The sequence below is a fragment of the Musca vetustissima genome, unplaced genomic scaffold, assembly GCF_032173495.1.
Source record: "Musca vetustissima isolate MV318-11 ecotype Yass unplaced genomic scaffold, APGP_CSIRO_Mvet_v1 utg14119, whole genome shotgun sequence".
NCBI lineage: Eukaryota > Metazoa > Arthropoda > Insecta > Diptera > Muscidae > Musca > Musca vetustissima.
Genome location: NW_026878456.1, coordinates 205322 through 231774, shown reverse-complemented (window position 1 = coordinate 231774; position 26453 = coordinate 205322). Strand labels below are relative to the sequence as shown.

At 31.6% G+C, this 26453-nt stretch overlaps 2 protein-coding genes across 2 annotated transcripts; both read right to left on the bottom strand.

Annotated features, from left to right (window-relative positions):
* Nucleotides 1–8731: 8731 nt before the first annotated feature.
* Nucleotides 8732–9042, bottom strand: LOC133323209 (uncharacterized). The gene is made up of 2 exons (XM_061532163.1): nucleotides 8917–9042; nucleotides 8732–8842 (listed from the first exon to the last, which is right to left on the bottom strand). Exons 1-2 carry the CDS (start codon nucleotides 9040–9042, stop codon nucleotides 8732–8734), a joined length of 237 nt encoding a protein of 78 aa, XP_061388147.1.
* Nucleotides 9043–16598: 7556 nt separating this feature from the next.
* LOC133323213 (ankyrin repeat domain-containing protein 54) lies at nucleotides 16599–17632 on the bottom strand. The gene has a single exon (XM_061532169.1). It carries the CDS (start codon nucleotides 17562–17564, stop codon nucleotides 16608–16610), a length of 957 nt encoding a protein of 318 aa, XP_061388153.1. The 5' UTR covers nucleotides 17565–17632; the 3' UTR covers nucleotides 16599–16607.
* Nucleotides 17633–26453: the final 8821 nt, after the last annotated feature.

Here is a 26453-nt window from a genome sequence, read left to right as displayed (position 1 = left end):
GTTGGAAGTTGTGTAGGGTATCACGTGGTCGGCCCCGTCTGACTAGACTGCTCCGCTCACTGGTTTTTAGTTGTACATTTCCGAAAAATATCAATATTCTGACACGAACTTCTGTATCTAGGCGCTCACGGTTATAATTACACACAAAATGGTAAATTGCATTTGCATACTTTAATTATTCCATATATTTACTTTGGCGTTCAAAATTTGTTGACATTGTATGTTCATATTTATGTATTTCAAGTGTGTTGGATTTTCCGACCAACAACCAACCATATGTTTAAATAGCCGTACATTTTTTACAAGTGCTTCTAAATAATCCGCATATGGTACAATATCGGCAAATATATATTTAGCCTAGTTTTGATATTTTGTTTTGTTTCTATTTTTCCATGCCACATTCGATTGCATTGACATTTGTTTTATTTGTAGGAAGAAAAAAAATCAATGGACTAATGTTTCAAGTGGACAAACGAACGACCGACCGACTGAGTGTCTGCCTTATAACCATTACAGCATTATGTTCCCATACATTCCCATACACATACACACGACATACTTTTTGTATGTGAATGTTCCTCTGTGTGTGTGTGTGTGTACACACACAGTTTCTGGACTACTTACCTCTTGGACTTCTTTGCGGCGTGTAATGAAATCACCCAAATGAAATAATTCCATGCCCAATTTATCAGCCCACGAATGAACTCTGAAATAGAAAAGAAATCCATTGAATTGAATATTTTTGGGAAATAATCGAAAAGCAAAAACTGCAGTGAAAATCATCCTTACAGCATATAATTGATTTTTTCAGCCGTCGCCACCAGGTTGACACCATTTTTGGGGCTGAGCACAATCACACAAAGGCACAAAATTTTCCATAAAATTGTGAAATTGAATTTTCTCAGCAACATTTTGCTAGAGAATTAATTTGTATTTCCTAGGAAATTCTTATTTTATTATTATTAAATAACACTGCACAAATGTATAGACATATAAATTAAATTTAATCAAAAAAACTATCCGACACCGATACCAAAGAAAATTTCCGTATCTTTTGCAATTCGTTTTCAACGTTTTTTTTTTCTCTCAATATCATTCACGAATTATCATTGCTCCAGTAATTTCATTTAAAATTTACATCAATATTTATAATTCACTTTAATATTTTCCGAATTTTGAACATATTTTTTTTTTTTTTTTTTTTGTGAAACGTTTGCTGGAATTTTCTTTTCTTTAGTTTTATCCGTTCTGAATTAAAATTTTCTTAGCTGTCAACGAAAATGGACTTTTCATGTATCTATACTGGAGTTTTTTGATAATTCAATCGGAATTACAACGTAGCGATGAGTTCATCATTTGCCTTACATGTATCCAACAGAGACCTCCAGTGCAACGTGGAGTCCATAGTTGCTGAACTCTTCTGGCCGAGTTGTGCGCAGAAGCTGACATTAGCCGACGCATGGCATGTGCATTTGTTTATGTTTACAGTGTTCCAGGAGACACGTGTAGCGGTATTTTGGTGTTAGCCAACAGGTGGTTGTTTTCCTTAGGTTGATGGTGGTGCGGGTGGGTAATCGCGTAAATATAAACACACTTTTGGATTCTGCTCAGTGGCATTGTTTATGTCTGATTTCATTGACCAAACACTGCCGCCGTTATTGTTGTTGGTGTGTTATTCGCGGTTTATATTCCAGTGGAATTCTAGGCCATGAATGGTACCGTACCAATGTTCAACAGTTGGCCACCATTGTGGACTGTTGTTGTCTTTGTTTTTTTTTTCCTTTACTGAACTTGAAAATGTGACATTCATTCATCGCCGGTTGAAGATTCGCTTCGAATGTAGGTCACTGGCACTGCTGTTGTAAAGTGGCAAAGGTGTGTTGGTCTTTATTTTTTTCGCTTTAAATCAGGGCTGTCCACACTAATACATTCAAATTTTGTGATTGTGATTGTTTCGAAATACACACATTTCAAAGTTTTCTAGTAAACTGTGAGAAATATTGTTTTATTTTTTTCTGTTTTCGTTTCGTTTTGGTCCTTTTTTTAAGTGTAAAGTAATTAATTTATTGTTGATGTTGAAATTTCTTGCATACCAAGTGAGCGTTGATTCTTTTATCCAATAAACCTTCAAATTCATTAACATGAATGCAATTATTAGAATTGCTCTATAACAAGAATGAATATAAATATTTGAGAAGAAATTAAAAAAAGAAGTCAAAAATATTGACAAAATGCATTTCATTCAATATAATGGACCGAGTAATCGTTAATAGACCAAAATTAATTTGGATACCATTACAGGCAAAGGAATTACATGCGCCCCATCAGAACAAACGCAAACAAACTTAGATTTATCAGCAAAGTCAAACACTTCCTCATAAACAGCATTATAAACATCAATTCCCCGTACATGGCCGTGTTGGGATACTAATCTCAGTATTTCTTCGTGGCACAGAAGGTCGTCGTCTACCGCACTAACGCATATCAAGAGTTAGGAAATGTCGCCAATATCGGTTGTCTCATCTATACATATAGAAAAATATTTGCACTTCAAAATTATATTTTTAATATTTGTATGGATGAAGTCACTGATAGATTCTGTCCTACGACTGACGGTATTTCGCGACAATGGAATGTCATTTAATAAATTAGAACACTCCTGAGCTTTTTCTCGAAATATATGCAAAACTTCCAGACAGAGTTCTTTGAAAAACATGCCGTCAACAAATGGGCGGCATTGTTTTGCCAATGCCGCAGCATAGGAAGCTTTTATTTGGAGTAATTTGATATTGGAGCTTTCAATATATCTCTCCTCCTCATAACCTAAAGTATACCTTTCATAAAAAGGTTTTAGTAGGTTTAAATCTAGCGAATTCCTTTCCTTGTTAGACAAATTATTGTTATATCCGGAAAAGACACAAAATGTCTCTTAAGATAATACAATTTTGATCGCGACATAGTGCGCTGACAAACCAAACATTCCATTTTCCGAAATAATTTTCGGCAAAAAAAATCATATTTCATATCCCCATTCATTTCGTTCAGTTTACGCACAAAAATTCACAAAGAAAAATCGACAACAGAACCTTCCTCATTGACTTCTCAAAGCAGAATGAATGTAAAATTTGAAATTTGAAATAAAACAAATTTTGTTTCTCTTTTATAATTGTGTTAGTGAGAAATTTGACACACACCGACAGCCCATGGGACCTATTTTGGGCACAGCTGGTGTAGATGTATTTGAAAGTAATGTATTTAAAGCAGCTGTGCCCAAAATAGGTCCCATGGGCTGTCGGTGTGTGTCAAATTTCTCACTAACACAATTATAAAAGAGAAACAAAATTTGTTTTATTTCAAATTTCAAATTTTACATTCATTCTGCTTTGAGAAGTCAATGAGGAAGGTTCTGTTGTCGATTTTTCTTTGTGAATTTTTGTGCGTAAACTGAACGAAATGAATGGGGATATGAAATATGATTTTTTTTGCCGAAAATTATTTCGGAAAATGGAATGTTTGGTTTGTCAGCGCACTATGTCGCGATCAAAATTGTATTATCTTAAGAGACATTTTGTGTCTTTTCCGGATATAACAATAATTTGTCTAACAAGGAAAGGAATTCGCTAGATTTAAACCTACTAAAACCTTTTTATGAAAGGTATACTTTAGGTTATGAGGAGGAGAGATATATTGAAAGCTCCAATATCAAATTACTCCAAATAAAAGCTTCCTATGCTGCGGCATTGGCAAAACAATGCCGCCCATTTGTTGACGGCATGTTTTTCAAAGAACTCTGTCTGGAAGTTTTGCATATATTTCGAGAAAAAGCTCAGGAGTGTTCTAATTTATTAAATGACATTCCATTGTCGCGAAATACCGTCAGTCGTAGGACAGAATCTATCAGTGACTTCATCCATACAAATATTAAAAATATAATTTTGAAGTGCAAATATTTTTCTATATGTATAGATGAGACAACCGATATTGGCGACATTTCCTAACTCTTGATATGCGTTAGTGCGGTAGACGACGACCTTCTGTGCCACGAAGAAATACTGAGATTAGTATCCCAACACGGCCATGTACGGGGAATTGATGTTTATAATGCTGTTTATGAGGAAGTGTTCGACTTTGCTGATAAATCTAAGTTTGTTTGCGTTTGTTCTGATGGGGCGCATGTAATTCCTTTGCCTGTAATGGTATCCAAATTAATTTTGGTCTATTAACGATTACTCGGTCCATTATATTGAATGAAATGCATTTTGTCAATATTTTTGACTTCTTTTTTTAATTTCTTCTCAAATATTTATATTCATTCTTGTTATAGAGCAATTCTAATAATTGCATTCATGTTAATGAATTTGAAGGTTTATTGGATAAAAGAATCAACGCTCACTTGGTATGCAAGAAATTTCAACATCAACAATAAATTAATTACTTTACACTTAAAAAAAGGACCAAAACGAAACGAAAACAGAAAAAAATAAAACAATATTTCTCACAGTTTACTAGAAAACTTTGAAATGTGTGTATTTCGAAACAATCACAATCACAAAATTTGAATGTATTAGTGTGGACAGCCCTGATCTACACTCACACATGCATACATCCGTGTGTGTGGACATATTAAAAGTGGCCAAGTGTGACAGGAAAATGAAATGAGGAATTACATACATTCGTTAGAAGTATTTAATTTTTTTATTCAGAACACTTAGATATACTGCACCTAAGAAATTTAGTGTGAAAATAGAAAATTATGAACAAAATCAACTTTGAAGTGGCCACATAATTAACCCTTTGAGCCCCGAATTTTTTTCCGTGGTCATATAACGTTCCGGAGATTCAAGACATTCTTTCCAAGAAATAAAATTACAATCAAGAAAAGCTAATGGAATATCGGAGAAAAAAGTCACTGAAATTACTCTTTAGGTTGATTTATACAAAAATGACAAAGAATTTTTAGGTTATAATTCGTAAAATTCGAATACGAAGCGATTTAAATAATTTGTACTGTATTTGTACTGTATACACAATACAGTATTTTTCGGTTAATTGACCCTACGGTTAATTGGTTTCCCCGCTTAATTGAACCACATGATGGGGCAAAAAAAATATTGCATATGAAAACACATGTAAATTTCTTCGAATAATTAAACCCTGTTAATTTATTTTCCCCTTTAATTTGTTCAAAATCCATGACATCGAAAATAAATTTCCTCTTATGTTTCACCGGTTAATTGCATTATTATTGAAAAATAATCTGGCGTTTTTATAGAATAGAATCACTTTTTGAGTCGATTTATGCATGCCGTCCGTCTGTTGATGTTAAATTCTAAACAAAGTACAGGTCGCATTTATAATCCGATTTAGATGAAATTTGGTACACAAAATGTATTTGGCCCAAGGACGAACCCTATTGAAATTGAGAAAAATCGGTTCAAATTTAGATAAAGCTCCTATATATTTTTTTTTCGTCCGATTTTATGTAAATGTTGCACCAAAGCCTCTACATATTTTCGATTTGCACGAAATTTTGCATAGCGTACTGAATTAAGTCTAGCATAACGTGTGTTAAGTTTCGGGGAAATCGGTTCAGATCTCCCATATATTTTTTCTTCCGATTTAATGTAAATGGTGCACCACAGTCCCAATATATCTCTTGATTTGCCTAAATATACATAGATAGATAAAGATCACATATTTCTGTAATTGAACAAACAGTTCAATTAAGTGGGCATCGGATAATTCGTTCCTCGGTTAATTGAACAAAAAATTGTGCAAATTTTGATGTGCAATTAACCGAAAAATACTGTATACACATTTTTCCCTTTTATTTATATTGAAAAGCGCATATCGTGACCAAAAATTTTAATTCTTTAGATTTTACTTTTGATATGTGTCGTCCATAATCAGGTATGTCAAGACCTAATCTAAAAATATAAATGTACCAGATATGTATTAAATATAAACTCTAAAACATTTCATTGTCTCTGTGCAACATTGGGCCTCAAAGGGTTAAACCATTTTGTGCTTTTTACTTTACTGCATTTTTTGAAAATATTAAAAAAACCCCTTAAATTTGTCAAATTAAGTAAACTAAGCACCAATAAAATCGATTACATATATAAAATTAAAAAACTGTAAAGTCTATCGAAATTGGCAACAATTTGTACAGTACACCTAACGTTCGGAAAATCACCTTTAACCCTTTGTGGCCCAATGTTGCCCTCAGGCAATGTTTTAGAGTTCATATTAATTATGTAGCTAGTATATATATATATATATATATATGGATTTTATATGGATTTTATATGTCAAGACCTGATTATTGGCGACACATATCAAAAGAAAAACCAAAAAGAATCAACATTTTTGTAAGTCTGTATTTATACATGTAACTTTTGTAAGCAACTCTGCTGAGTTTTTAGAAGTGAGAAGTATAAAAAGTGAGGATTTCAAAAGAGAAAAAAGTTGCATATAGAAACCCAGGCTAAAGTTCTTAGCATTTCAATATCCTGCCATCAGAATTATTTTTGGTTCTTGTAAAAATGAATATAGAGAATAATTTAAAATGATTTTTCTGTCGATTTTGCATTTGGTTTCCTTTATATTGGTTTTAATTTTTTCCAAAAGAATGTATTGTATCTCCCCAATGCAATTATGTAGCGATATCAAATTTTAGCATATCCTATTTGGAATAGTTGCATTAAATCTGTTAACAGTAATTTGTTCTAAGATTGCGGAAAAAATCGGGGCTCAAAGTGTTAATTAAGATGACCATACGTCCTCTTTTTAAGAGGACCATCACCTATTTTAACTGGATGTCATCTATAAAAGTTATGTCCTCTATCATCCTCTATCATCTATTTCTAAAATCTGTCATCTTTAGTCATATATATATATATATATATATTTATTTTTTTTATTTTTTTTTTTGTCAAGTCGTATACGAAATATTTTGCAGTGCCCTAAATGTTTACTAATTTGTTTATTGCAAAGTGAAAAACCTTTCGAAATATATGGAGAGAAATCTCAAACAATTTCGATTAGATTAGATCTTTTTTTCAAAAAAAAAATGTAGTTATTTCTTGATGTCATCTATTTTCATTTCCAAAATATGATCGCCTTACCTTAATATATAGTCCTGATTTATATTAGGCGAGTTTACTTGCGGCAATTATTATCGTTCCCTTTTGAACCTGCGTCATGCTTCTATACAAGGCAATTCGGTTTCGAAAATATTTCTTTTTTCATTTTATGTCAATAGTTTTTTTTCACATTTAAATAAATATAAAATGTCAACAAATACGACATACACAAAACGAATTGCCAGAAAATTGTCGGTACAAGCAATTTTTTTCCATTTCTATTCCCTTTGCCCCTCTCTCCAGCAAACAAAGACTTGCCGCAAGTAAACTCGCCCAATCTAAATTGAGACATACAAAATAAAAGTGAGAATGTACCAGAAATAGCCAGAATTAATAGAAAACAATAAATAATTTTTAAAATAAATAAATATTTGAAATAAAAACTCCAAAAATTGGAATTAACCTAAAGGATCGATTCGATTTCGAAACCCTTATATCAGGAAATATCGATTTATATTGGCATTTATTATATCAAATCGATTGTTCTAGCACCAGCAGCGTTTTTGATGCTCGGCGTATACCAGCAGACCCCATCTTTAAGCTTGATCAACGAAATGAAATATATATATGAAAAAGTTTTGATGAAATCGGATATTCCATTCGCTCCATATTTCAAAATTTCGAATCTTTGTGGGGAAGGTACTAGAAGGATTAAACCAATAAGTCCCATATTAAAACATTGCACAGGCATAAGTTAATATATTATGTTGTGAAAAGTTCAGTATCAAAAGGAATAGACCGGGACACATCGGTCTAATCCTTTGAATTGAAATTAAATTTTAAAGATATTTGGCATCGAATTCAATTCATGTTTTTAAAGTATTTGATTTTATTCAATGTCGGTTCTCGTTTGGAGATAACCGCCATATAAGAGTTCCGACATATTTTTAGAATTTTTATAATCGAATTCCCATTTGAAGACCGAAAGTGTTGTATTTTAGTTTTCCAGGTCTTCTTGGCAGAAAATTGTTTATATATATTCATATTTTGATATGTTTTGACCCCATATTGAATGTTTGTGAAATGGCATTGTGTGTTCTTACAGCATAAAAACCCATATGCTAGCGTTTTTTTTTCAACATATCTTGTTTTGATAATTCTTTCATCTTCTGAAATTATATTATTGTGCAAACGTTGAGTAATCATGTCAATACTCAAAACGATACTCAACGAAAATTCTATTCGTAAACCTAGCTTCAATCGTAATACATGTATTACGATTCAAAACTTTCGTTACACTGAGAGTGTATGTTTCTACTACCAACTCCTCACCTGATTGTTTCACATATCCACACATTATCAATTGTATTAGAGTTAGTACCTTTACTATTATCTAAACTTAAATTTCTGCACCTACATGTAACATTGTTATATAAGGAATATAATAAAACATTCATACTAATGGTTGTTTAATTTTTACGATATTCAGAAAAAATAATATTGAGATAATAATATTGCTATTTCCACATAATATATTGTAGTTGATTTGGGTCCGCGATGAAAATTACTTTCAAACTTTAACCCGTACAAGAAGACAACCAATATTATAAACGGATGAGTGTACAAATGTTTAATAACACCATGTACTAGTCCATATTGTCTCCAACATTATTTGTTACACTTAATAGCCCAGTTAGGGTTACCACAAGAATCTTCTCCGATAAACACAACATACTATGGATAACATAGGTTAATGGCTGTAACAACAACAAAAATTCATGTTTACATACATTTCTTAACACATACATAAATGTAAAGTACAAATACTTACCGTTATTAGGAGTAACAACAAAAATATAAGCCTTTGTGCCACAACAATAAAAATCGAAAATCCCGTCAATATGCCCAATAGCGTAACTAACGTCAAGACCTCAACTAAACGCACAGCAACAGGCATTATTTGTTTTAATTGCGTTAAATTTAATAATGAAAAAGAAAAACAAAAAATTTTGTATAAATATAAATTTGTGTAAAATAGTTTATTTACAATTTTAAAAACATATATATTGACATATACACTTAACAAAATTTATAAAATATATATGTAGATGGCATATTAACACAGCATGTGTTTCTTATTCAATTTATTTCAATATCTCATATTTGTGCTGATGGAAGAGTATACAGTGCAGAGTATACCTTGACATATACATTTAATAAAATTTAAATATATTGATGGCATATTAACACAGCATGTGTTTCTTTTATTTAGATATTTCAATTTTTTCCATATCTCATATTTGTGCTGATAGAAGAGTATACATTTTATTTCCATTTATTGAAAGACATTCAAAATAATTTCTAAAGCCTTTGCCATGCCCGTAACCTAAAAATGAAAAAGTAAAAGAATTAGTAAAGAAATTTGGAAAAAAATGTACCACATTTATTATTGAGACTGAATGTATTCATGATTTGGTATAATATTCAAAATTGAGGATTTTGTTCCTTTTATTATGATAAATCCCTCAATATTATGCATATAACTCAAAACTTTTATTTTAGTTTTTGCCTGTAAGGGCGGTGATTTTTTTATGATTTGATATATCCCGAAATTTTAGAATGTTTAATATCGAAAATGGAATTCGAATATATGTAATGATTTAGCCAAATGGATTTGTTATAACTGATCCAGAGATTTTACAGAAACCTTATACACTATATATATGATAGTGTCTCGATAAATCTTTTAATACATAACGATAATTCGAGATTAAAATTCACATTTTCTTTTTATTTGTAAATACGACAAACTAACGATTTCGCTATTTTATTGTAATTGATGTTCCTGTAATGAAAGGTTTATGACAACGAAGGAATAGAATAGTAAGAGAAATAATGCTAAGGATACCAATTCCTTTAGCTTAGCAATTAATATACTAAATGTTCCGTAGCAACATTTTCATCATCTACATCATACATCTATACAAACGATGACTGGTATTTTTGACGCTGTACAAACTCTTACATTAGGGCAATTAATTGGTATCTATTAGAGAATCTTAAAAATATAACTGTACAAACGATAGCTGTTTCCATTTAAATTTGAAAATAATTTTATTTATAACCCAAAATGTCTGTATCAAAAACTTGCCGACACACATTTCATTCTAACGTACAGCTTATATTAACTACAAAATAATCACGAAAAATATCTTACAAATGTTTCCGCAGCATAGGTAAATGATTGTTTTATAAGCTCCGTAATTTCATCCAAATCATAGTACTGTAGTACACGAAATACAACCTATAATATAAAACATACATAAATATAGAAATTGAATTTAAAATTAATTCTTTATATCTTCTCACAATTGCTGAAGTTATTAAAAATAGCGGCCATATAATGCTAATAACAAATCTTGTCGTCCACACTATTGTATACCAGAGTATAAGAAACATTGCAATATAAGCAATAAATTTACTTATATCCGACGGAACGGAGATATTCTTGTGTAGCCATTCAAAGATAACTGTGTGTAAAGGCAGATCCTTGCAGCGAAAAAACAAAAGCCATATTAAGAAGGTCAATTACTACAGTAATTTCCTGTATTAATTGAATTAATAACTTACCGTCCAATCTTCAGTCGTAATTTTTTGAATTTTTGTCATTTTACGAAGATTTTTTGTTTATAAATTTTTGTTGCTAAAAATTAAAATAATATTTTTAATTATATTGTTTTGTAATAAATTTATATATTAGCAGAATATAAATATTTGAACACAAAGTGAACACGTAAAATTTCAAATTGAATTCATATTAATTTGTATTTATTTTGATTTGTTTAGATTTAGTCAGCTGTTTAATTGATTATAAAAACAGATGTTTTTTATTAAGAAGTTCACATGATGAAATATTTGTTAACACAAGTTCTGTTCCAGAAACTACGGCAATATACTATCAATCAAATAATTCTTTCGAACTTCTTTTTATAACTTTGAAAAGTTTTACCACTTCTTGAGTACGAGAACATACCAAATGTCAGTGATAATCATTATTATTATATATATATACATTAATCCAATTACTCCTACAATGTTTGGTATTGGTCCACTTTTTATGGTAGCCCCATGATACATGGTATAATAATTACAAGGTAGGGCACAGCTACCAACTGATTACAATTTTTTCTCAAGGTGGCTTGTTCAATCAAATCAAAATACATATTATGTGTATGTGTGTGTATTGTTTTGAATACTATGTCAAATAAATTCAAAATAAATTAAAATATATTCAAGTTTAATTGGAATGAAAATAAAGTTTTTAACACGTTTGTCTGGAAGTAATTACTTTGTTATGGATGAAAAAAACATTTTATGGTATTCCCTACTAGATTTTGGGAAGAAATCATAACCTTTCATTCATTTTTCGCGTTTTTAGTTTTGTGTTGAAAAAATGTCAAATAAACACAAACACTTGTTGCGTATATTTATTTTATTTTTGGCAGAAGAGGCCACACGTGCATAGTTGATTTTTTGTTATTCACCTCAAGCTGCACTACCTTGTATTATTGTACCATGCCATGATACAAGGTAGGGCAACTTGAGTTGAATAAAAAAAAGAACTATGTAAGTGGTGGCTTTTTTTTGCCAAAATATAAAATAAATATACGCATCCAATTGTTGTGTTTGACATTTTTTCAACCCATATCCAACCAGTAAGGAAAGTAGTAAAGTCGGACTGGGCCGGCTATATGATACCCTTCACCACTTTGGGTATATTCTACATATATATCCTAAAAGACGTCGCCTTTTTGAAGGAACTTTGAAATGAAATTGAACGAACTTAAATATGTGATTTTTATCTATATGTAAACCGACTAACACCAATCCCTACACATGTCATTCTGCAACCTATGCTAAATTTTGTAAATCGATTTAAAGTAAAACTTAATCTCAATCAGACACGCATTGATTATTTGGTGTACAATTAACATGAATAAGTCGAAATTATATATGGAAGCTATTCTATAGATATCAGAACCGATTTCAAGGAACTTGCTTGAGATTAATTTATATTAACTTCAGTACGTTGTGTCAATCGGCCTAGCTATGGATCTTTAGTGCAACATTAACACATCATTCTAGACTTAGTTCAGTATACTATACCAAAATCCGTGCAAATCGAAAGATATAGGGTGCACCAATTACCTTAAATCGGACGAAAATATATATGGGAGATATATCTAAATCTGAAACGATTTTCGCGAAACTTTACACACATCATTCTAGACTTAATTCAGTTGGCTATACCAAATTTCGTACAAATCGAAAAATATATAGGGACTTTGGTACACCATTTACATTTAATTGAACGAAAATATATATGGGAGCTATATCTAAATCTAAACCGATTTTCTCGAAACTTTGCACACATCATACTAGACTTATTCGCTATGCCAAAATTCGTGCAAATCGAATGATTTTCAGGCACTTTGGTGCACCATTAACCTAAAATCGGGCGAAACTGTATATCGGACCTGCTAGTGTCCCGAACTTTTTGCAAAATTTCGAATGTACATTTAATCATATAACGGAAATTAAAATGAAGCTTTATGATCATGCAATGTGTCATAGATGAACCTGCTGATAAATTAGCTGAGTCAGACACTGAATGTATCTTATCCCACATGTCCCGAGTCTTTTACTTCGCCAACGAATGTTGCATCAATTCTCACACTCATATATACCGAAAATATATACATATTTTTATTTTTCTTAAATATTTACTCTCTATTTGTTTATTGACAGACTTTTGAAATCAGCCAATAATCAATCAGACCTCTGAGAAAAAATCTGTTCGTAATCATCGCTGGCGTGTAGGTCATGTAGATATTTATGCAGATTTAAAAGATATTTTAATTCACCATAGGGTTTCTATGTTTGATTTTCATAGCGTGTACGAAGTAGTATCTTCTGCTCTTGATTAATTAGCCTGGTTCCATTTAATGTGGTCCCAATATAAGGTATTTTGAAGTCCGTGACCACATTTTCCGACTAAGAGTTAAGAATTGATGTCCATGTATTAGAAAAGCTTTCATATGAATTGACCATCCGTTTTAAATACACTAGATTTATTCTTTGCTTTATACGGTGACAATCATACAAATAAGGTCAATTCCATTTATAACCGTTGGACTTGGTATACGATAAGGTTTTCAGTTTTTGATATCGTTTTTTTTTCTATAAAAGTTTACCAATTTGTTTTCATTAGTTAGTGTATATAATAAGAACTGTTTGTAATCCATGACTAATACCACACACATCTCATTAAAACACATCTTCGTTTATGTTTATAATAATGGCAAATGCCTTTATTTTCACACTCATAGATTGAATTGGATTTCACGTTTTATTATATTTTATAGAAATATCTATTTGTTCATTTAAGTAAATTGCTTTATAATCATAGACACACATACATATTTAAAGATTGTTTTCAATATATATATATAGATATATAAATTTCTCTGTTTCATGAGAAATGTTCTAATAAACATTGTTATGTTAACGGGAGGCTTTGGATATCATGGAAACTCATATAAAATACATACATATACATACATCATTCATCAAATTATCTTGTGTTAAAACCGATATGGTTATCGAAATGTTTGTATCTACAATGTAGATATATTTAAAAAATACTCATATTTTGAATGGATGCTGGCTATAACTACAAATATGAATGTGTGTTTAATTACGAATACAAGATGCAGTTTCTTTTTTGTTTATTTTGTTGGTTTTCAAATATTACATAAATACATAAGCATTAGTATTTATGAACTACTGAATTGAACATAAGAATAAAACGTTATACATACATGATAATGTTTTTTTTTTCAATTACATTTAATTTCAAATAATAGAAAATCGAAAACATTTGTCTGCATGATCGTCAATCAATAATAGTTCAATTAATTCATAGCGCTTCAATTTTCTCTTTTGTAGATTACCAATTATTAACATTTGATTTTTATTTGTATTTTTTGTTTAAGAGTAGTTGATCTTCCTTTTTGGGAATAATTTGGTTAAAATGAAACATAAACAAGTATTTTTTATATATATAATTTACATACCAACTATTGGCTGTCTATTACATAACAATCATATAGAGGAATAAACTCAATGCATATTTGTTTTTCATGTTGTAGGATTGATTTGATTGTTTCTGTTATAGAACAGTGGTCACTTAAAAACTAACAAAAAAAATATATATATATATGTTTGTATGTATATTAAATATAAACTTAAGAATTCATCAAATTACATCGTCTGTGTAAATGGGGAAATAAACAAAAACAAATAGAGTGTAGTGGTCAAGATTGCTGCATATAAACTCTAACATTTTTTTGTTGTCCAAGTATCGACGTTACTATCACTATTTATCCAGACGATATATTTTACGGCAGCCAAAATAGGAAACAAAAACAATCTGAAATGAAAACAAAAAAAATTATGCTTTGTTAATTTATATTCATGGATGATATCGAGAAATTTATACTAGCAATTTAAAAACTATAATAACAATTTAATAATGGTAGTCATTTGTTTCTAATTTGAAAGGAGTCTCTTTTCATTGAGCCATTTTTTTATGTTTGATAATAAAAAAATAGAGTTCCCATACAATTATCCTGGGTTCGATTGATAAGTAATCGAGTTGTTACAGTTTGCAGTCAGGCTTCCTACTACATTCTAACGTAGAATTATCGATACAAAAGCGTTTCGTTGCGTTTCTCATATTTTGTGTATTGTTTGAGATCATCATTAAAGCATTAATACGAGAAATCATCCGTAAATGATTCTTATATGATTATATTGTGGTTATCCTTGATGTGATATTCGATAACCTCCTGTATTTCTCTCCCACTCCAATTACATAAAGCAGAAAGTGCAAGCTACGAACAATGTACTAGATAATGCAGCTCAAGACTGGATGTAAACAGGAACGATGTCCAGGTAACGAACGTCGATCATCTCCAAAGTGAGACCAGGATGATGTCAGTCTCCGATTATGCTATTCACACGATATTGCTCTAGTGCCTGAGCGACTGCGTTCGTGTGAATACTATTCAGACCTGCTTGATAGGCTTCTTGATCTAGAGATTCACGTTTACATCCTTGGACCTCTCACTCTAGATCATGAAGGCTTTTCCTGACGTGCCTGGGACTATGACAACATATAATTGTGTCGATGGACGGGTAAGATCTTCGTCCATTGACACAGTCGTAGTTCTCAGAGCAGCATTCTGGCAGGTCTGGATATTTTTCCACTGCGTATCACTTACATTCGCAAACCACACTGGCGCCGCATAGCTTACCGCTGATCGGCAAATGCTTTATAAGAGGTTTCTTTGTCAGCGCCCTAAGTGCTACCGGCTAGTGACTTGAGGACCTTGTTCTTACTTCTCAGCCAATCGCAAAAAGCAGTGGCTTGCGAAGACGACTTGAAAAGGCAGTGGAACGTTACCCCCGTTATCGTGGGGTAGTTTGTGGTCGGAATCACTTCTTCATCGACAATCACGTTCAGTGGGAGCTTCATTTCAACCATGTGGTGAACAGTGTGGCTTTTGATTTTGTGCCAGATGGAAGAAATTTACGAGATCAGCTATTTAGAAGTTTAACTATTCACATATGTCATCAATAATCGTACAATCATCCGCATACATTACGATCTCTATTTTGTGGAATATCAGAAACGTAGAGGTTAAACTGTTCCGGAGATATGACTCCTCCTTGGGGAACTCCCTGTTTCACTACGGGGTTTAGACTTCCTGTTTCTGAATTTCACATACGACTGGCGTCCACACATATAGTTGATGATCCAACGTTTCAAACATGGTCGGATATTTGTCTTCTCTATATCTTCGAACAGCTTGGCATGGTTTGACGGTACCGAAGGCCTTCGATAGGCCAAGGGATATCATACTTGTTCGGATATAGTAAGGTTCTTAATTAATATCAGGAGCACATTGTTATGGCCTAAGCCAATGGATGAGTACATTTTATCGGGCCATTCCCAATTCTGTTTATTCATTGGTTAAAAGATTTTCCATCTTCATTCCTTGGTTTTCTATCGACATTTTCAGAAAAGAACCTTCGACTACAGTCAATTAGTTACAACGACAACTATTAAAGCTCTTAAATGTGGCAACAATCTCACTTCACATCTAATGAAAGGCTTAACATCACGACTATATCCACATTAACTATATACTGTTTAAATAGTATGCATCCATTTTAAGGACTATTCCCTACATTCAAAATTATATAATAGAATATATTTATGTATAAAACCTAAAATACTTACAATTATGACAATTTGCGAGTATCAATTATCTATCAGCATCTTTTCATCCGTCCATCCTTCCATCTTCCATTACATCCATTAATGCTCTATATGTATTGGTTTTCTACTACCCGCAAATATCTATTTACTTTATTTTTCAATTCAACATTTACTCTCTATTTGTTTATTGACAGACTTTCGATACTGGCCAATAATTCATCAGCCGTCTGAGAAACAACCTGTTCTTGATCATCGCGGGTGCTCAGGTCTTGCAGGCGTTTCTCCAGATTTGAGAGATCTTCTAATTCGCGTTGTTGCTTCGCCATATATCTTAAGATGAGGGCCGTCAACATGCACATATCTTCGAGAATTTTACTGGTTTCCGGTGTTGGATTCTCATAGCGTGTACGAAGTAACCGTAATTTGGCCTCGGCCAATTCTAATGGCGTTTTGCCACTACGATCATACATATGAACACTGGCGCCACCCTGCAGTAGAACACGTACCACCACATTAAAATTATTTGAACTTGCAGATATAACAGCCAAATGGAGTGGAGTGTTGCCCAGAGAATCTACCACATTGGGGTTGGCCCCGAATTTCAATAATTGTTGGACTATTTGTATGTAACCACGGCAGGCGGCCAAATGTAACGGACTGCGTTTGTATTCGTCCGCCGCATTTGGCTGTGCACCAGCCTCCAGTACCTTTGTCAGGAGTTCTATGTTATTGGTACAGGCGGCGTAGCGCAGTTTCCGTCCAGCAGATTCGGCAAAAATATTATTATAGCTGAAGCGCAGTTTGCTCTTGATACAAGTACGGGGACGCATTTTGAAATTGTGACTGCTGGAGGGCAGGGTGCTGGGATGGATAATGCTGGACATATAGTCGGGAGACTGCGACGACGATGAGTTCAGCGGCAGTGGCGGCAAGGTAGGAAATGCAAAATGCTCTTCCGAATTCAAATGGAATGCATTGGGATTGATGGTGGGCCACTCATGTGTATTCGGTGACGATGTTGGTGTGGGCGGCATTATTGGCGGTGGCGGTGTTATCATAATACTCGCACTGGCTGTAACTCCATCATTGCTATCATTACTTGTGTCAACACCTGAGTCATTTGCTGCTGCCATGCCGTGGTCGGCCTCGTCAATAGATTGTGCTGGATTACGGTATTCCTTAATCTTGGACGTTTCGATTTTGTCCTACCGCTCGGCGATTGATTGTTTTTATTTTTATGTGGGGAATAAGAAAAATACCAATCCAAAAAAAACTTTTCGACCCTCGATGAAAGAAAATTTGATTTGTTTTGTGTATTTTGTGTTTTCTTCTCTTCTTCGCTTCCTTGTTTTTTCTATTTATTCATTTTGTTTTTCTCAGCATTCGCAGTCGACAATCGACTAAAAAACAATCAGAATCGATAACATTTGTTTTCTGGTCCGTTTTGAAGTCATTCGCATGTTCTCGTGTGTAGGATTTATTTTGAATACTATTCACAATCGAAAGTAGATTTAATACGATAGTTGGAACAGCAAAATAAAAAAGACAGAATTATAAATGAACATCTCCGAAGTTGGAAGGGAATTGAGAAATGCTGTTGGTACACTAACTGTCAAAAATGTCAAAAATACATTTCAATTTCAATTGAAGATTTTTGTAACTTTTGGTCTGTTCCAGAACTGTGATCTGAAACAGAGCAATAACGTTTGGAGAGTTTTAAATATTACCAAAAAAAATAAGGACATTTAAATAAAGGAAAATGATAAAATATTTTATGCCTGCATTGCAACTCATACATCATACAATTGATACTGTAAGTGCTGCCAAGTTGATTTTGTATTATTAATTTCGCTACATGTCGATAGATGGCACACAATACAAAATTGTATATGTGCCAGTTTATTGTAGATGTCACTTTCGTTTACACATTTTTTTCTTATCCCTTTCCGACCCAGCTAATCAATTGTGAGATCTGGGAATTTTTAAGAGATGGTAGTATAAACATGTGTATGGGTCTGTTGAATAATTTTAATAATAATATTATGTCTGTTCCCGTATGATAAAAATGTTTCCCTTATGATATCGAAGAAAATACTAAAAACTAGTAGATTCTTGCAGTACGGAAACATAACAAATGCTTTGTTATCCCTTTAAGATATAGAAAATTAAAATAAACTAAAACCGAACATAACAAGCCTTAATCTGGAATTCAAAAATTTTCGAAAATTAAAAAATTCAAATCAAAATTTATTAAAACATAAAATGACTTAAAAACAGAAATTAATATGGTGAAAAATACAGTTAATTTCGTAATCATATTAGCCCATTGAAATTTTGAGAAATTGAAGCCAAAATATAAAAACTCGGTTTTTTACTGGAGTTTATTGGGCATGTTCAAAGGTGTCCCACCTGTGTCATTTTACGGAAATTTATAATAATTTTTTGTAGGATATACATATATATGAAAGAAAATACATTAGTTATGTTTGAAATGATTGTTGGAATGCAAAAAAATTGTTTAACGAAATAAAACGATCTCCGAATTCTCTCTGCGCCCTTACAACCAAAAAATTAAAAGTTTACAATGGCACTGCGAAAACATGGTCACCCATGTACATTTTGTCGACAACTCAAAAAGATAGCCAAAGTGGTTTACGCAGATAGAGAAGAAGATTGTCATATACAAAAATGTGGTTACGGGTCGGAAAAATTTTAAACCGAGATTTTAAGAGCGTTGTTCAATGGTGCCCCCCTCTCCCCTACATATTTCTTTGACGATTTTCTATGACGATTTTGAATATGATAAATTGTTGCATGCATATTTTTAACTCAAAAACAAGAGATAAAATGTCATTCCAGATCCTATTGATAACGATGCATGCTCAACCAAATATTGCAACGGTATGTATAAAGGCAATATGGAATATTTAAGCCGAAGTTAATGCAATTTGGAGGTAAAAAAATACATTTTGTGTAAGGAACTGTATCTCCATAAAAAATATTGAAAATGATGGCTATACCACATAGCCAAATTTGCGTAATGAGTCGCTTACCAGCGAAAAACTCTAATAAAAATTATAAAAGAAAAATAATAAAGCTACAAAAAATATTTCTTTCTTTCAAATTTATCGTGTGCATGATTTGAAGACGAAGTAAAGTAGGAGGAGGGCATATCATAATATAATTGGGCACATTAAGAATTAGGGAGATAAAATATCGAAATAAACTAAATAATAATAATAAAATAAAAAGACACACAATTAAGAATTGGATAATAATTAAACTGGGAAAAATTAAATTACAATGGGGCAACACACATTACAACTTAAATTACAATATGGCAACACGAATCTTTTTTTCAACAACCATTTTCGAAAATTCGAATCCGCATCTCGCATATTTTGCTTCTACCTATTCATTCAGAATAAGGCGAGAATGTGAAAGCGAAATATTTCCCTAGCGAATATCCAGAAGCCCATGTTATGAAATTTGACATTCCATTCACTTTTCGCGATACTTTCCTTATTTAACGAAAGATATATAGGGACTTTGGTACACAATTTACCTTAAATAGGACGAAGGTGTATATGGGAGCTATATCTAAATCTGAACCGATTTTCACGAAACTTGGCATAAATCATTCTAGACCTTATTCATTACGCTGTGCCAAATTTCGTGCAAATCGAAAGATATATAGGGGCTTTGGTACACAATTTACCTTAAATCGGACGAAGATATATATGGGAGCTATATCTAAATCTGAACCGATTTTCACGAAACTTGGCATACATCCTTCTAGACCTTATTCATTACGCGCTGTGCCAAATTTCGTGCAAATCGAAAGATATATAGGGACCGTTTACATTAAATCGGACGAAAATATATATGGGAGCTATATCTAAATCTGAACCGATTTTTCCCAATTTCAATAGGGTTCGTCCTTGGGCCAAACAAATGAGCTGTGCCAAATTTCATCCAATTCGGATCATAAATGCGACCTGTACTTTGTTTACAATTTTACATCTACAGACGGACAGACGGACGGACGGACATGCATAAATCGACTCAGAAAGTGATTCTATGCATATTCTCAAAAGGAACCATGGGTCTATCTCGATTATTTTTGCCTGTTACAAACATATGCACAAAGACATAATACCCTGTACCACAGTGTGGTGAATGGTATAATTACCGTTATTTCAATTATTTTTAAATAACTTTTAATAATCAAGGTAATACCCCTGACATATAACACACTTATGCCACTTATATATAACTTATGCCAGCGATTTTTGTTTTAGCCAACAGTTCCTGGTCTCTCTCTTATGGTTGGCTGGTTACGTTTAATTATTATTATTATTTTTTTATTAAATCTGCTTTGGAAATGATAGCTTTCTCTTCTCAAATCCTCCTATAACATTTGAAAATAAAATTGTAAACAATTTACTCATAGAGAGTCTTTATTGTGTCTATTTGTTTTTAACAATACATTTCATCATCATCATTTTTTTAACCTGGTTTTTATATTGGTGTATCCTATGTATGCATGTATTTCGACACTACTATATACTATTGTATGTAATGGTACTTGATACTAATAATACATTTTATGGGCTGGCTAATGGGAGATATTTGTGGATAGTACTTTTTTCGCCATTTCCAAATGTGTTGTATGATGTCCATTATTTTTTATTATTAGAGAAGACATTCATATTGTTGTTATTTTTGTTGTTACTAAGAGTATTTCAGTTTATTGTAATAATACATTTAAAAAAATATTGTAAATAATCTAAAAAAACTTGTTGCTAAAATTATTAGTTTGTCTATAGGTTAAAGGGTTGTTTTGCTTTTATTTGTGAATAATTCGAAAAAGGCAATATATGTTTTTTTGTTATAGTTATTTTAATATGTATGTAAAAAAATAAAGAATTTCATTTTTTTCGTTTTGATAAACACACAGCTGTAATTTATGTTATTTTATGCAAGAAGTTTCTTGTGGTTTTTTGTTTTCTTTTAAATAAACACATAATAAATAGTTATTGTATTTATAAATATACATTCTATATAAATCACAAGTACTTGGATTTTCAAAATATATATATAAAATCAAGTGAGACATTGTAAATAAAAACAAAAAATCTTTGGAGATTTAAAAATGAAAGATGTTTGCATGACGCCAGGTGAAAACTTATAGAAGACAAATAAATTGAAATTGGTATGGAATTTCTTCATAGACAACAAGTTGTTTCAATGTTGTTGTTCCAATATGTATATATGTATGTCATATTAGTCGGTTGTTTTTATTTTGTAACAATACAAATAACTCATAACCGGTATGTAGTTACTTGAAATGAGATATACGGACCCATCGCAGGCTTATTATTGCATCAAAGAAACATTTTCGAATGTTAAGATGATCGTTAGATGCTCGTTTATCAGTTCTTTATATGCAGTATACCGCCACCAAAATTATGTTTTCAATATATAAATGATTTATTTTCATTTTTGGGTTTTTGTTGTTGGTTTGTATATATAATGTAATAACAATGAGTATGTGTGGTTGTTGTTGTTGGTTTGTGTATCTACGTCAAAAATATAAATAAAATATTTATCATCACAGGATCGATAAAAAAAGAATCGTGTAATTTTGTTTGTATGTATTTTGTTGTAATTTAAATTGTTGTTAATGGTGCTATTGTTGCGGATGAGGCAATCAAATTGTTAGTTGCCTGCTGCAATATGTTGTTGTCTCCACTGGATTCAACGTCATCATTGTCATCTATTTCTGCGGCCGTAAATGAATATTGGGTTGCTGCACTGCAACTAAATGTTTGTCATTGACGCGGCTGAATTGTCGGTCCTTGCTCTCGGTAGGTCTTCAATTTTGTTTCGATTGCCTGCAAAAGAGAACAAATGTATAAATTGTATTAAATGGTGAAGAAGATATTTATTTATTTTATTTATTAAAGATTCATATACAATACTAAGCCTTCAGTGGCCAATTTAGTGTATCTCATGACAATTAAAACCAGAGTTATATTATACAAATAAAAAAAAACTATGTAACTACATTAATTTTCAAATTAAATTTTAACATGCGAATAAAAAAAATCAAAATGAAAGATAAGAAGAAGGTATCCGGTGGTGTGAGTGTTAAAAAAACACAATCATATAGTACGTTTACATTGTACTGGATTTCGTTAAACCAGTAGGTTTAAATCAATTACAATGCATATATGTCAAATAAATCTTCATTAGGTAGGTTAACCTGGTAAAAAGTTGTAGTGTATATGCTGTTATACTTTCCAATTTCTATGTTAAATTTGTAAAAAAAAGTATACTGATTGATATAGTTGTACATGTAAAACAAAAGTTTTTATACCCATCAGATAAAAGTATATCATTCGGGATAACGACATTTGGAATGTTGACTGTGGCGTTTGTCAAGTCTACTTTCAACAGAATACAAGTCCAATAGTGTTATAACCGGTTTAAGGAAGGCCAAAAGGTTATCATGACGCCGATCGTCCTGGTCATTTAAGCACATCAACGACCCATTTTCGATTTCAAATTCAATCAACAATTTTCAAGAAGATTGAAAGAAGAAAATAAATTGACAATCAGCCTTATTCTGGATATTCGCTAGGGAGAGATCTCGTTTGTGAAAATGTTTTTGCTTTCACATTCTCGCCTGATTCTGAATGAATAGGGAGAAGCAAAAAATACGAGATGCGGATTCCAATTTTTGAAAATTGTGGTTAAAAAAAAGATTTGTGTTGCCTTATTGTAATTTAAGTTGTAATGTGTGTTGCCCCCACTGTAATTTAATTTGGTAATATTTTTCAATATTTTATTTATTGTTTTTTTTTTTTTTAATTTTTACTTTTTGTTGTTGTTTAAACTTTACGGGGCGTACCAAGGCACATATATTAGGTAGTCGCATCGTCGAATTACTACAACAAAGCAACTTTTTTGGGAACATAATATGTCAAAATTTGTAAACAAGGCAAATAAAATTCAATTCGCCTTGACATTTCAAAATTTAGGCAAATTTGATTCAACCAATCAGAACAAAATGTTTTAATACCCTACACACCTATGTTAAAACTATGTGTTGCCTCAAGAGTTTGTAGCTGCACTATTCGTAGACTCAAATTTTTGTATATCGTTTATCATATGTCCGTTTGTCAATTATAATTTGTAATCTGATTATCATGATCCAAATCAAATGGCGATTGAAAAAATTATCTTCTGAAAACACAACATTAGCACTATTTTGAATAAACAGTTCAGTATGTGTCGGCATCTTTCAATAATTTCCCTTGATGAATTCTGGAAATTTTGTATGTATATACGGTTCTGACATAAGTCTACTTCTATTGGTTTTGGTAGTGTCCGGTTTATGTTTAGAGGCCACAATTATAACCCAAACCCAGGAAATTACGAAGATGGGGATCTGGCCTACGAATTAATATCAGTGTTTTCATAATAATCGTTCAATATTTAGGGCGTCAAATATATTTTATTTGAAAAATCGCTAACTTTGAATTGTATGTTCTAAAAGATATAGATCAAAGACTGCAATTGTATTAATGTATGTACACAGAGGTGGTATTTACACACACTCCAATATCGGGTCGATCGCTATGAGGCGCATAAAGTTCAAAGATGTCACAAATCCTTAGTTCATATACCATATATTCATGTTCATGTGGAGAAGTTCCATATAGTGTCAATTTTCAAATGTTTTACTCCCTCCATCATAAAGTGGAGTTTATATTCCATTTGTCACAGCCCTTTCGTTCAGACTCATTTCTTGTAGCTTGGGCATGTTACAGTTCAAACTACAAGAAATGAGTCGTGCATCTACATACTCGTGAGGCAATCCATACTTTTAACATAGATGTGTAGGTTGGAATAAAATCACGAAACTTCAATTTTATTTACAAAAAAAATTAATTAATTTTTAAGGCGAATTAAAAATGACAACAATTTGTTTTGACATTCAATGTTACAATCAACTGGGTCGATGCGACTACCTAATACATCTACCTTGGGGGCGTACATAAAAATTCAACTTCTCCACTTTTGCAAAATGTTGTGTACGCCCGTATTACCCAAAAACGTCGAATCAATATCTTCAAGCGAATAATACAAACCGTAAAACAAAATTGAAAAATTATTATATTAATCCAAATATTTTATGTTCACATTCGAAATTTCACATTTTCTGAATGTTTTGTTTTTATTTTCAACAAAAGAAGAAAAAAAACAAAAAACACGTTCTGTCAGAGTTGAAATTGTTCAACTTTATTTAAGATTGCAAATAAAAGAACATTTTTATGATGGCAAAAATCCGTTCAATGCGTTTGTCAAAGACACAACGAATAATGGGAAGAAATCTGCAATTGAATTAAATTAATTCGCAGTTTATTATTTCACTACATAATTGTGCGAATTTATATTTAATTTCGATATGTTATCTCCCCAAATTCTTAAAGTGGCCAATTATTTTATTATTCGAATAAAACAAAACGTAAAACAAAATTGAAAAATTATTATATTAATCCAAATATTTTATGTTCACATTCGAAATTTCATATTTTCTGAATGTTTTGTTTTTATTTTCAACAAAAGAAGAAAAAAAAACAAAAAACACGTTCTGTCAAAGTTGAAATTGTTCAACTTTATTTAAGATTGCAAATAAAAGAACATTTTTATGATGGCAAAAATCCGTTCAATGCGTTTGTCAAAGACACAACGAATAATGGGAAGAAATCTGCAATTGAATTAAATTAATTCGCAGTTTATTATTTCACTACATAATTGTGCGAATTTTTATTTAATTTCGATATGTTATCTCCCCAAATTCTTAAAGTGGCCAATTATTTTATTTTCCTTCTCATTTATTTCATCTTTCAAATCATGTACACGATAAAATTGTCCCTTTGGGCTAGATTCTCGTTTATGAAATAAAAATTGAAATTTGAAAGAAAAAATATTTTTTTGTAGCGGATCATCAGGCAAATTTGGCTATGTGGTTTTTCCATAATTTTTAATATTTTTTTCTGGAGAGGATTTGCATATAATATTCAAAATCGTCATAGAATAAATATTGTGTACATATTTTTCATAAACTTATTATATACTTATATTTCTATAGTTAGCTCCCTTTAAATTTATTAGCGAAAAATTTCGCACAAAACTACAAAACTAACTAGTTTTTCCCAAAGTGGATCCATTTCGCTTTCGAACTTGATTCAGAATAAGGGGAAAGTGAAAATGCAAATAAAACTCGCTGCGAGTTTTTGTTTCGAATAACAGAATACAAGTCCAATTGTAGTATAACCGGTTTAAGGAAGATATTGACCGATTAAATTTATTCTAGTTTACACGATAGCTTTGTAGGTCCAGAACAACGTGTAAAATATCTGATTGGATCAATAGTTTTTGAGGTATCGTGCCCGTCATTCGCAAAAACACTGTTTTGAGAAAAACGCGTTTAAAGTTTGAGAAGCACTTCTGGCGTCGCTTGATGCTGACACAATTAATCGGCTATATCTTCAGGAGTATTTGAGATTTTCACGTTATTTGGAAGATGTAGATTAAAATTAAATAAAAATAAAAAACAACAATAAAAATTAAAGTATTTTATAGAAAAATCAATAAATAAAATATTGAAAAATATTATAAAATTAGTTTACAATGGGTAATGGATAAATTTCAATATAAAAACACGTATCATTTTTAATTATTCCATTATCGAAAAATTTAAACTCTTGATCTTCCTTCTTCCCGTTCCAGGAAATCCAACTTATTATTTTTTTCATCCACTGTGTATTTCTTTAGCCCAGTTTCTAAATCTAACAGTAAAAAATATGTTTTATGGAAAATAAACATGGTTCATGAAAGTAAAATATTTTTGAATAAAAGATACTTCTTTGTAGCTGAGCCCCAATTACAGAAGTCGGATAAGTTTAATGAATTATTTAAAAAGCTTAAAAAGTGTATATTTCTGCAGC